Consider the following 12,552-nt stretch of genomic DNA (forward strand, 5'->3'; position numbering starts at 1 on the left):
TCAAGGCTGCTTTTCTCAAAATGCTGCCGCTAAATGTAACTGAGAAATAGAGAAATAATAAAAAAAAATGGATGCAAATTTAGTGGTTGGGGTCAGGTGACGGCAGTGCTCTCGGTTCGACGTGGCGCACCCCGCTCTCGAGAGCTGCGCTAACCAGTTTCTCATTAGAAAACCTGAAAGTTTCAGATTCTTAAGATCCTTTTTAGGGTTTCTAAATTTCACAGGCAGTCTGACTTACCAATAGCAGATCGACATCCTCGGACTGACGGCAGTGAAAGGGGAGGGTGATAAATTGAAATTAGTGAGTCTGAGAGAGCAAACAGAATTCGTGGCTATAGGCGTGGATCTAGGGATGGAGCTGCTGTAGGGATCGAGCCAGCGGAAACAGAACTAATGTGAAGAGGAAGCTAACCCACCTATTATAAAGAGATGAGAAAAAAAAAATACCAGGGCCTGCACTATAAGTGGCAAAATACGCACACAGACACAGCCGACGACATATATCTCGACACTATATCAGCCTTGGGTCGGGAGCGCGTTTTTGAAGAAAGGCAGTCGCGCTCGTCACAAACAAAACCTCGTCAGCCCAAGACTGATATCAGGAGGGAGAAGCAGCAGTGGGGACGTGAAAGGAAATAAATAACACCGGTAGGAAGCTACATGGTTGGGAAAGTGGATGAGGAAAGTGGGAATCGTGGCACGAAAAGACGAACGGAAAAATGACTCACAATGGAGGGCATGTTGTTCTTGGCGCCAGGGGGGATGAGCACACGTAGGTCAGGTTTGCGGTTGTTCATGCCCAAGTTCATGGGTGGGGGAGACTTCGCCTGCATGTTCTTGTTCATGCCACCTGGAGAGACCAGCAGACCAGGCGAGTTGCGGTGGTTCCCATATCCATTTCCTAAGAGAGAGAGCAAAAAGCGGGAAGCAGAGAGACATTAAGGACTCCGGTATTCCGAAGACGCAGCCACATGTTATTAAACCCAATTCAAAAGTTTAATGAATCTTGAAACTCCTGCTGTCCGCGATCGTGTAAGCCTAATTAAGAACTACGAGAATCAATTTTCACCTTGTGCCCTTTTTCTTTGTTTCTGTCTCATCCCCCCTTTTCCTGTGGTAGAAATTCTATTAAGGCGCTGGTCTAAAGAAACTCATAAATTGCGCTTCGTGGAAGCGGCACACACCGGCGGAGCATATAGTCAAGACAGACAGTTTTTTTCCTCTATGATCGCCACTGTTTGTTCGGCGAATCATATAAAAACGAAAGGCGTCTACATGAGAGGACCTCACCCTCTTCGTCTGTCACCGTCAATGAAGGCAAAATGTGCCCTGCAACAGTCAGTGAATCTTGTAAAAACATCTAATTACGGGTAAGCATGGCCACAGAGGGATGGGGCACAGCACTTGGCCATCAGAGCTAAACACGGTTCTTGCGGTTCTTCCAGACAAAGACCCTGCCTTGGAGTTGTCACCAGATATGCATTCCTCCAAGCATTGGGGGCCAAATGCAGCACCCATTTCTGCCTCAAAAACCAGTGGGGTGAAATCCTAGCAACATCATTAAAAAAACTTAAAGTGGAGCATTCTTGCGAGCTACATAGTCTTTGTTTCTAACCCAATCCCGCAGGCTGTTTTTCCCCTTACTTCTCCTTCCTTCTTCCAAGGGGTAGAACACAGGGCACTGTGTGGACGTTCCCACTTGAAAGACGGGCAGGAATTATACGTTAGACATAAATGAATTTCCTAATCATATACTCCAGGGGAAAATGAGTCGCAGATGTCTTCCTGGGCAATTTCCCCTGCTGATCTTTGTTTAATTTGAGAGCGAGGTTTTTGTTGTTTGGAAATGAAAAGTCTCAAAAGCTCAATTTGAACAATCTGAAGAGTAAACGACCGCTAGCGGTGAGAGAAAATGAGGCTGTCTGACAGAAAACGAGAAAAACAGTGTGTGTCACTGTTGGTGTGTGCTTGTCTCTGCTGGCATGTGTGGTGTGTGAGCACGCACACGCCGATGTTAACACGGGCTTTGCATGTGATTCCATGTTTTGCTGTCTACTGTTTCGCGTGTGTGTGAGTCTGCGCTTCCGCAACTTTAACCGTCACACACGGGAGCGCATAAGCAGCGGAGGCTGACTCACGCTGTATGGCCGCTTCTGCACGAGGCATACATATGGATGCACATGTGTGTTTTGTATTGGACCCTCTTAGTTCCAATGTCAGTCTCACATTAGCAAAGAGGCAGCTGCCTCTTCAGTTTTCCCGCTCTCTCATTCTCATGGCTGGCCCTTTGTGGGATTGAGTGGGTGCATGTGGAGATAGATGAATGAGACCTCACACACTCGCAGAGCGCGCACACACGCCGCACATACGCATACTTTGGTAAATAACCCAGCAGGAAGCGCATCAGTGTTTCTGTACAGACGCATAAAAAAGACACTGAGCTATGGAGAGAGACACTAATACACACTTTGGTCAAGATGACACGGACTTCATCTCTGTGACAGTTAATCAGACATCTGTGTATTGCCACCCTGTGGAAATGGCTGCGGTCCAGTCAATTATATGCTAGATGACTGTAATCATGAGTGGCATAGGCCAGTCCTTAAGCACTTCAAAAGTAAAATCACAAGCCAATTAAGCTAATGAAGCAAGAACTGTGACTCAAATCTCTTTATTCGGTTGCGTGATCGCCCTGATTTTAGGAGGGCTGCATTCAGCAGAGACTCGCTGGCTGAAGATAACAAGACATCATTTCCACCCTCCTCATCTAACTCTACTCTGCACAGTCGAGGGTGCAGAATGGCGTCAACTGTTTAGAGGAAGTACCAAAATTAAACATAGCCCAGCAAGGGATCTTTTTTGCTGCCATGTAAAACTCTCATATAGAGAACAACATCTGATCTGAGATTCAGATAAACAGCTTTTTTCTTTTCTTTTCTTTTTTTTTTTTTTTCTGGTCATTCGCGAGGTGTTGTGGGGGGGGGGGCAGCTAACGTCAAAGCTAATCTGTTCTAAGGTTAGCTGGGGCACATTGAGATGCACGTGTTTGACAAGGGCCCCCTAGAGTGTTAATTCCCTCTCTGTCTCTCTCGCACACACCGCACACACACACATGCACACACAGAGGAGAGGTGTGGTTAAACTCGCGTACATTTTGCTGTTACTGAACAAATTTCTGATGTCCTGTTGTGGTCTAACAGGCGTACTCCATTCCATTCGCCATACACACACACTCTTCCGTTGCGGTTTGGCCAAATGTGCATTCAACCCTGAATTCTCCAACTGAACTGAGGTGGCACAGTCAAGCTCACAACTTGTTCAGTTGGTGTGAGGGGTGCTTGTCAAGGCTGGTGCAGTCCGTTACCGTGTGTGTGCGCCTTTCTGCAATTTCCCCATTGCGGGACGAATAAAGGTGTTCTAAATTTTAACTCCGCGTTTCTGCGCGACTACGGCCAGAGACGCCATGAAGCTGAACCGTGTGTGTGTGTGTGACTAATTTAAAGGAATAATTGGCGTGTGTTCAAGGTGAGAGGTGACCTGCGATTCCCGGCTGTGCTTCGGTGAGAGCCGCGCCGGTGCGAGCGCGGGCAACAGCTACCTAATTGCGCGAGCGGAGGTGGTGAGGTTTTCGTGAGCCGAGGCCTCGGTCCGGATCTCCCTTCATCAGCTCTCGTTCTCTCTTTTTCACCCGCGTCCCGTCTCTTGCCGCCGCCGCCTCGCACTCTCTCTCCGAGCCAGCGAACGAATTGACAGATTGAACCCGTGCCGTACATAAATGAGTAAACACACACACACACGCTTCCCACAATATTTCCATAGAAAAGACATGATGACTCAGTCTTTCAGAAACGTGCCCTATTTACACAGGTCTCGAATTACCTGGGGAGTTTGTGATTTTGAATATGCCCCCACATCTGGGTTTCGTGTGACAGTTTTGCACGGGAGAAGCAACATTATGTTGCGAATCCAATTTACGGGCCAAATCCACGGATGTGATTAAAACAATGCTAATGCTGCCAAGGGAAATGAACTTCCAAGGTTGCTATTGTCTCCTCTTTACAGTGACATAAGCAAGGGGCCGTGTTAATCGGAGGCATACGCACAGACACACGCACACGGCCCCAACTGTGGTGCTCAAACCGCGCCACTTAAGGCACATGCGCAGGTCATGCGGCCACTTGTACAATCAGCTTATCAAAACTCACAGTGGAGCGAAGAGGAACATTAAAAACATTCTTTGTGGTGCCACGGTGGCTGGGCCACCTCACACTGATGATGTTAGAGGAACATCATTAAAATGGCTGACCAAGTTCGCAGAACACTTCCATCTGTGTTCCCCCCACTGTTTCTCCTCTGCACACATGCTTCCACCATCAGTGGATATTCATCACTGGGGTCCCCGCGCCCCCCCCGGCCCCCCTCCCTCCCTCACTCCCTCCCTCCATCCCCGTCCCCCCACCAACATACTCTTTCTCTCTCTCTCGCACTCGATGAGATTTAAGAGAGCATTGAATGGAATCTTTCAGCTCCCACATGACTCCCTCACTCCGCGTTGTGTTTTTCGCCGCTGCCGAGCGACGCACAGGCCCTCACAGAGTTCCTCTGTTCCTCCGGCGCGGTGACACAAAGGCTACATTTGAAGCGACGCGAAGCTGCGGAGCGCCGTCAATGGAACACACGCCGCAACAAACGGCCCTGTTGTGCGCGCGTTACGTGTTTGTGTGTGCGACGAGTGACCAGACAGAGAAACCAGGCATTGACCCCTTGTGATGGAGCCTTAGGGGCCAGACAAGGCTGCCCAGCTGTGCCCCACTGACAACCCCCCGATTCTCCGTTTTTTACACTCTGCACTGTATGCCGGGGCTGTAAAATTTAACCCTTTAAGAGGGGGTCTCTTAGCCATAAACTTGGGCCTGACATGTCCTCGGGGGCAAACCCGTAGACAAACAGAAGCTAATACATAAGGTTCCTCATGCATGTTGCTCACGTTTTGTGCAGTTTGCTCCACTGTCCACGCTATCATAATATCAGGATAAGAAATGTTTAGTTAATTCGACTGCAAGCCCGAAATCTGAGGTTTGAGAAATAAGTAGATAACCTCTGAGAAACAAATTAACTTTAACTGTACAGTCAAAAGTGCAGCATGTCTTTTAACTGCCTGCTGGGAGATGTGCTGCTTCAGTACACAATGCCATTTTATTTCTGCCCCCCCCCCCCACCACCACCACCACTTGTTCTACCATTTTATAGCTGCACACAGGCAGGATGTGTCACAGACCAGGCACCGAGCAAACATTCCCAGATGAACTCCACGACCACTAGCTTCAACACATCATGGACAAAATCTCCACTCGGGTTTGGGTTGGTGTTAGTCATGCATTTTATGGCCCCAAGTGGGTGAGTGGGTGCCATGTATATATATGTGTGTGTGTGTGTGTGTGTGTGTGTGGGCGTGTGTGTTAGCAGACATTTGTGTGTGAGAAGAGGAGGCCATTCTTACCAGCACTGGTGCCTGCGCCAGTGGTGAGGTCAGCACCCATGAGGCCACCTGTAAGATGAAATAGAGAACAGAGCCAAAGAGAGAAAACCATTAGAGGATAGACACCCACATAACATCCACTGCGCCTCCTGTCTCTTACTCAGTTTAATCACAATGCTCTGTGTGTGTGTGTGTGTGTGTGTGTGTGTGTGTGTGTGTGTGTGTCAGTGCATCAGATGTGTACTGATACCAGAAGTAATACTTCCCACTCAGACCTTAACGTGCTGAGCAAATGGACACACCGTGAGCGGACACATGAAGCTCCCGTCCAAGAAAAATGACACATTATTATTTTTAAGGCATGTGAGGTGGAAGAGTGGGAGGGTCCAGAACGTGTGCGGTTTGGTGTGGATACAGCAAGCGCCAAAACTCATATTTAGTTTGTGCTGGCGTTTCTAGCATCCAGTTGTAATGACAGGGTGAGGGTGTGGGCAGCAGCCTTCAGACCAGAGGGACAGAAAAAGGACTTTGGACAACAATAACAAACCAACAGGACCAATTTGCTTATGTCACCAGCAAGTCTGACTATATATAGGGCCAGACGTCCCATGTGCAAAGCCTTGCATTAAATCAGTGAGACTGTGGGCTGGGATTTAATATTATTTTAAATCTTCAACTTACTTAAAAAAGAAATGAAAAAAAAAAAAAATATATATATATGAGGGAATATATGAATGTATGTAAGAGGAGGAGATTGTAGAGTCATTCACTCTCGTGGATAGCTGTGCGTCTATTAGCATGTCAGACAGGTACATTCGCAGCCGAAAGGGTAGGCAGATGGGATAACAGCATGTACATGGGTGCATGCGAGGCTCTACCTGTGTTACCTGCACTGGGGGGTCTGTGTGTAACTCCAGGAGACATGCTGTTTCTCTGTAGACCATGGTGTGCCAGTGGCAACAGATTGTGGTTGCCTAGGGATCCGCCGGGATGGCTGTAAATGAGATTGTTCTGGTTGCTAACAGGAATGGACACAGGCATGTCATAGTTCGATGGGGGCACAGCCTGCTGAGAGACAATTGGAAAGAGAGAGAGACACAGACATGGTTGTGATTAGATTAAAGATTAAGATCAACCAGCGAGTGGCCAAACTAAAACAAGGAAATTGAGTAAGGGAATGGGAAGAGAGAGAAAAGGATGTTACAGCTCGGAAACACTTCAACGACAAATGGGAATTTGAAGACCTTTGACTATCTTTAGGGTTGCTCCAGAAGCAGCAAATCACAACAAACAAAACAGATAAGAGAACCAAGTTCACAAAGGACAAATCAGGACAAAGGACAACAACAACAAGCAGCCCACGTATACAAGGATTTCACCAACAAAGAGTAAAAGTACAGGGCAGTATAGACGGTACAGATGGTGTAATTCCAGCTTGAATCGGCCTAGATATGGTACCTTTCTATAAGGGGCTACTCTGTTAACCCTGACATGTTCAAAAAGTTGAGAAAAAAATAATGCCACGCTCAGGTCATTACACGAATGTCCCTGAAATACATTCCTGGTTTATTACATTAAAAAAAAAAAAAAAAAGAAGAAGAAGAAGGCTACGGTTCATTGGGAATGACGTCAGTGGAATCCTACCGTTCTAAAAGGGATAAAGATAATTCAGTCTGTCTTCACGCCACTAAAAGGCAGTACTTCTGGCAAGCGTGGCTTCAAGACCGAAGAACTGAATGCAATTAGGAATAATTTATTTGTCTGTCACGTGGAGCTGTGTTTTAAGTGGTAGACTCAGATCAGTCAGCAGTCTCATCAGTAACATGAGCAGAGGTAGCCTGACAGCCCCAGGCATCTAGTTTGTCATGTTTATTGTGTCACTTGGCAGAAGGGCTTAACCTTGGGAGTGCCCTGGAAGTGGTTGATCCTGCATGTTAGTTTTAGGAAGTAGAAAATAGGAGCCTAAATTGCTGCCATGTGTCTCATAGCCATGGAGGGAGAGCATCGGGGAGAAGACCAGCCTGGCTTGCGTGGAAGTGGGTTATTCGCCTTAGCGCTGCTTCGGCTCCTGCGATTTTTCTCCCATTCGCTAATGCCCCTTTAGCAGGCCAAATATTATTTCACTCCACAAGCGTGGTTACTTTAATCATATTTCTTTGGAGGGACTCAAATTTTACAATTTTACATGAATGGGCTAACCGAAAAACCTATGGGACCTACGGAGCTTTCATTTCTAACTGTCGCTTGGCTGTCTCTGATTCTGTTTAATTTATCGCCACCCACCCCGTCATTCCTTCCGTCTCCGATTCCATGTAGGAGTTTTCAATAATTCTCGTACATTGTTTGCTAAAAGCGAGGAAGCTGTCTCTCGGCACGTACTGTATTTGTGTGTGTGCACGCGCCCTACTGCCGGGTGTAAGGCCCCCGTCTGTGAGCTGTCCTTTAACTGGTGCCATCCTTCCTGTTTTCATTCATCTTCCTCCTCTGCCTCTCCCCACAGTCCCCTCAACAGTCCCCTGCAATCCAGAGGCCCAGTGCTTGGCAGCCACCCTGACCACACGCTGAACTGCCACTTGTTGTGTGCAGAGCCCCCCGCCCTCCCGCCTCGACACCACCCCCCATCCCCACCCTGCTCCGATCCCAATGCGCTCCACCCCAGCTCACCAACCCCTGCCTAGTTTCTAACCACATCTCCTCCTGCTCCACGCGGCTCAGACGCTGCTGTTCTTCTCTGAATTATCGTGGAATTATCTCTGTCTTTGTAAGGCCAGAGGACTAACCATTCCAATATGGGGCTTTCTGAATGAGGCCAGGCTCAGTTTACATAGAGAGAACCCTCTGTTTTGTGGTTTCTGGCAGCTGGCTATAGATTGGATTCTTCTGTAAAATTAACACTACATAATATAAATCCAGCAGCTAACATGTCTTGACATATATGCCCGCTAACAATGATCGGCTCCCGAAGACTTTGCCTTCAATTATTTCGGCGCGGAAGGGAAGAGAACACGGAGTTTAGTGAGGTTTGAAGATATGCTCGGGAGTTTGTGAATGCCCGCTGCTGTTTCGTTGCCAGTCTGTCCCCGTTGTTTCGGGTGACTGAGCACTGAGTTTCGGTGCAGGAAAAGGAAAAGCGCATGCAGACCACACCTCCCCCGAGAGCCAGGCAAGGCATTATGGGTAGCATGAGTTCAAGGTGGGAACTGGGCTAAGGTTAAAATTTGTCATGAGAGAAAGTCTGCAATTTATGTAGCATGAATGCCTGCCAGTTATGGTTACAGTTAAGTCAAATTAGAGGACCGCTCCTCAACTGTAAGCAAGCAAAATCAAAGAACTGTAATTTTTTCAGTGTAAGTACACAGTGCAATGTCACTCTGGTCTTACTCGCACTCTCGCTTTGTGTAATCAGTCTAGTGCCAAACAATAGCGGTTAGCCGGGTTAGCTCGACAGTTACGTACTTGCCAGTCAGCATTTTGTTAGCCTGTTGAGGATGCGACATAGCGCCAGCCCAGTACTTACAGGTATCTTATGGGTTTTAATCATGTGATCAAACTCCTCGTTAATCTGTTTGTATTTCTCCTCAGTGCGTGGGGTGAGGATGAGAGCAGAGTCGAGCTCCGGGCTCTCGCCACCTTTGTTCTCCTTCTTGTTCAATGCCTGCCAGAGGTCCCACAACCACAGAGGAGGACGGAAGGGGAGACGCGCGTGGAGGGACGTGGGGGGGGAGATGGGTGGTACGGACAGATGACGAGCACACACAAGGAGATGGGGATGAAGCGACAGAAAGCATAGGGGGTTGGAAAAAGGGGAGGGGGGAGAGAGGAAAGATAGGTGAGAGGAGGGCTCTGGGTCCATGAGAAGTACTTACACACAGTCTCTGTCTGCTGATCATCAGATCAATGTCCTCGTTTATTTTCCTGTACTTGTCCTCGGACTCGGGGCTGTGGCCAACCGAGTCGTCTGCGTCGGGGTCTGGGCTGTCACAGCCGTTTAGGCCCTTCTTTCTCAATGTCTGCAAACAAAGCAGTTGCACAGCATAGTTGAAGGGCTTTGGGGGAACAGCAACCCAGGTGAACAGCTTGGGAGGGACAAATGATAATGAAGTGTGAGGAGGTACGCTACGGACAAAATAGAGTCCAATTAGAGGGCGTTAAGTAAACCATTTAAGGACATCTTGAAAGGGGCAGCATCTTTATGTATATTTTTATCAAATAAATGTGTTTTCTGAGCACTTTTTCTCTAAGGGAATACATGTTGTTCTTAGAAATTGTTAAACAAAAGACATAAAACCTTTAGAGTGAATCCTTTTGGCAGACATGGTGTGAACATGCAGCTTAACATTCAAGATGGCACAAATGATTTATTCACATACAATAACACGACATAACAAATGATCACAATCTGGACCGAATGACAAATCACGGGACCTTGAAACCTCATGACCGCGCCGCAACGCAAACAGTCGTAAAAAATAAAAATACATTTCAGGACCATAATCACCGGCGGCCGAAGAAACTGGCTTTAAAATGCAGTCAGACGCGTTTGAGTTCATGACTCTGGTACATGTGGTATTAAACGCGGCAGTTTCTGTTTCGGCCACCTGATGGCCACCTGCCCCCATTAGAGTGGCCAGAAAATAGCAGACAGGCAGAAAAAACCATACGCTCTGTGCTCACGCACACCACTCCCTCCAACCGGAGGAGAGACGCAGACAAAGAGAGCGTTAAGAGGCGGAGGAGGGAGAGCTGCCTCTGTCCTTTTTTAGATATTGTTGACAACCGTAACAACAGGGATAAGTTTCAGAGCGCATTAACGTGTGTGATAGCACGGGCGCGTGTTTGCTCGAGCAAGTAGGCATGTAACGATAGGTGCTTGCGTTCATTTGCCTCATAAACTGAGAGACAAAGACGGGAGCGGGAGAGAAGAAAAGTACAGTAGCTGACAGTTAGAGATCTCATCAAAGACACCCCCCCACACACACCCCCACCCCCACACACACCACACCACCACCACCACCCCTCTCCTCCCCTCCACTCCCCACCCCATCCCTCTCTCCTCCTGGCTTTAATAAAGGGAGATTAGTCTACAGGAGGAATATCACGGGCCTGCTCCTGTCTGTGCAGTCGTCGCTTCACACTGCGCTCTCCTACTTTCATCCGAAGCTCCATATCAGACAGACGTAATTAAATTTACTTTAGCACACCCTGTATTTGATGCTGATCAAGTGTGTGCGCACGCGTGTGCACGCGCGCGTGTTGTCTGTATATGTCGCGGCGGGTGTGTGTGTGTGCGCGTCTGCTGGTGTGAGCGTGTGCGTCTGTGTGTGGGAGGGGAAAGAGGGGAATGAGTCTGTGTTCGTGTGTGCATGTGTGTGGGTGTGTGAGAGTGGGTGTTAGAGTCAAGAAAAAAAAAAGAAAGAAAGAGAGACCGAGCGGGAGAAAGGAAGAAGATAGATGCTAAGATAAGTTAATCTCGGTGAACTTCTTCCTCTCATTTGTTTGTCTCCGTCAGTGCTCACTCACGGAGGAGATACGAGCGCTAGCTCCTCCATCACAACCAGCAGCAGAAGTGACAGGGAGCGATCTGCCTGCTTAGAAAACAAATAAAAATCCAGTCATCTCTCATGTCAGCACAACAAAGGCCTGTTTGGAGTGTGGTTTTAGTGAACTTAGAGGGCTTCTTTTGTGTGTGTGTGTGTGATAACTGTTTGATTCCTGAGGCGTCTCGTGGCGAGGCAGCTACTGTAAGTGTGTCAACATTTGCTGGCTCTCCTTTTCTCTCTCTGAATCCTCACTTGGCCCCTAGAGTGGAAATCTGGAATTCTGAATTTGAAAGCGTCTCTCACATCTTTTGACAGTCTTCAGGAAATCACTCCAAACAAATCAACCGAGGCGATGCAGGAGATCTGACTTCCAACCGACCTACAGTGAATCAGGCACTCTTGCTCTATCCGAGGAGGATGAGTCAAAAGAACAAAGGGGTTGCAGAGGTTTAGCACGCTATCGTTTTTGGCAAAGGCGCGAGATGTAAAAACTTTTGCCGTTTCTTCCGCGTAGTTTCGCTCTGGCCTCGGCGATGCATCATATCAAACTGACAAGAGCTGAACCGCTGCCCTTTCTCTGTTCACACGAGAGCGCATGCGAAAACGAACCAACGTTTCTTCCCACTCGCGCAGATTTCCACCTACTGCCACCGCCGCCACAGAGTGCATGAAGGATTCACTTCCATTCTGGGAAGAACAGCGGCGGAGCACTGCTGCGGGAGGAGCGCAAGGGCTGGGCTAAAGGTGACACCCATATGGGGTAACTGAGCTGGTGGTCTGGCAGGGGGGGGTTGGGCGACGGGTGCACTGGGTGTTGATGGGGTGCAGGCAGCCAGGGCGCGAGTGTTATATGACCAGGAAGCATGTGGCTCAGGCATAGCTTTCCAGCAGGGCTCAACATATTTAGGGTGCGGTACAAGGACGCTATGCCACTTATCCAAGTCATGCCCACCTGTTAAAAGACATCACACCTGTTGCCAAAGGCTGACACACAACCCGGCCACCAATCAGATCTGTCGGAGAGCTCGCGTAGCCTTAGAAGGACCTCTCGCTCTTGTGCTTTCCGCCTCACCATCCTACTGCCCTACTTTGCGAGGTTTTTTCACCCTTCTGTAAAGGCACCGCTGTTTCGTCTGCTCCTCAGATTTGTTGCGTATTTCACAGAGAGCCATCGACCGCCGTTCCAGCCAAGTTTTTTATTTTTTCATCTAGGGTTATTCTCTGACGTCACCGTTGCACAAGGCACATCCGCGAGTTACGCTTCAAAATAACTGAGCATAATGATCACTGGAAAGAGAGCTGCTATGCTAATGTCGAGAGAAACAGGAGCACGGGTATGAAGACCTGGCATGAAAATAAGAGTCTTTGGGGAATATGGTAATAGGATGAGGATTAAACAAAAACACTTTGTTACAGTTCACTTAAGCCAAGGATTGTATGCACAGAATATTCTCCCTAATTCTCATGCTTACATTACAATTTTTCAATTTTCCAAATAACTACAATATTCGGTTTCACACACACTAAAAAAAA

General features: G+C 48.0%; 1 protein-coding gene across 29 annotated transcripts in view; it reads right to left on the bottom strand.

Moving 5' to 3' along the window:
- mef2cb (myocyte enhancer factor 2cb) overlaps positions 1 to 12,552 on the bottom strand; it is a 65,199-nt gene that overhangs the window by 2,463 nt on the left and 50,184 nt on the right. For 4 of the 29 annotated variants that reach the window (XM_047591363.1, XM_047591354.1, XM_047591356.1 and 1 more), the window contains 6 exons: positions 9,346 to 9,489; positions 8,997 to 9,134; positions 6,358 to 6,547; positions 5,501 to 5,548; positions 729 to 901; positions 239 to 262 (listed from right to left, as the gene is read on the bottom strand). In XM_047591363.1, coding sequence (XP_047447319.1) covers positions 239 to 262; positions 729 to 901; positions 5,501 to 5,548; positions 6,358 to 6,547; positions 8,997 to 9,134; positions 9,346 to 9,489 — 717 coding nt within the window. The remainder of the gene's footprint in view (positions 1 to 238; positions 263 to 728; positions 902 to 5,500; positions 5,549 to 6,357; positions 6,548 to 8,996; positions 9,135 to 9,345; positions 9,490 to 12,552) is intronic. The other 25 variants (XM_047591378.1, XM_047591367.1, XM_047591365.1 and 22 more) reach the window with 19 other exon arrangements.

Source organism: Mugil cephalus, chromosome 8 (assembly GCF_022458985.1).
Source record: "Mugil cephalus isolate CIBA_MC_2020 chromosome 8, CIBA_Mcephalus_1.1, whole genome shotgun sequence".
NCBI lineage: Eukaryota > Metazoa > Chordata > Actinopteri > Mugiliformes > Mugilidae > Mugil > Mugil cephalus.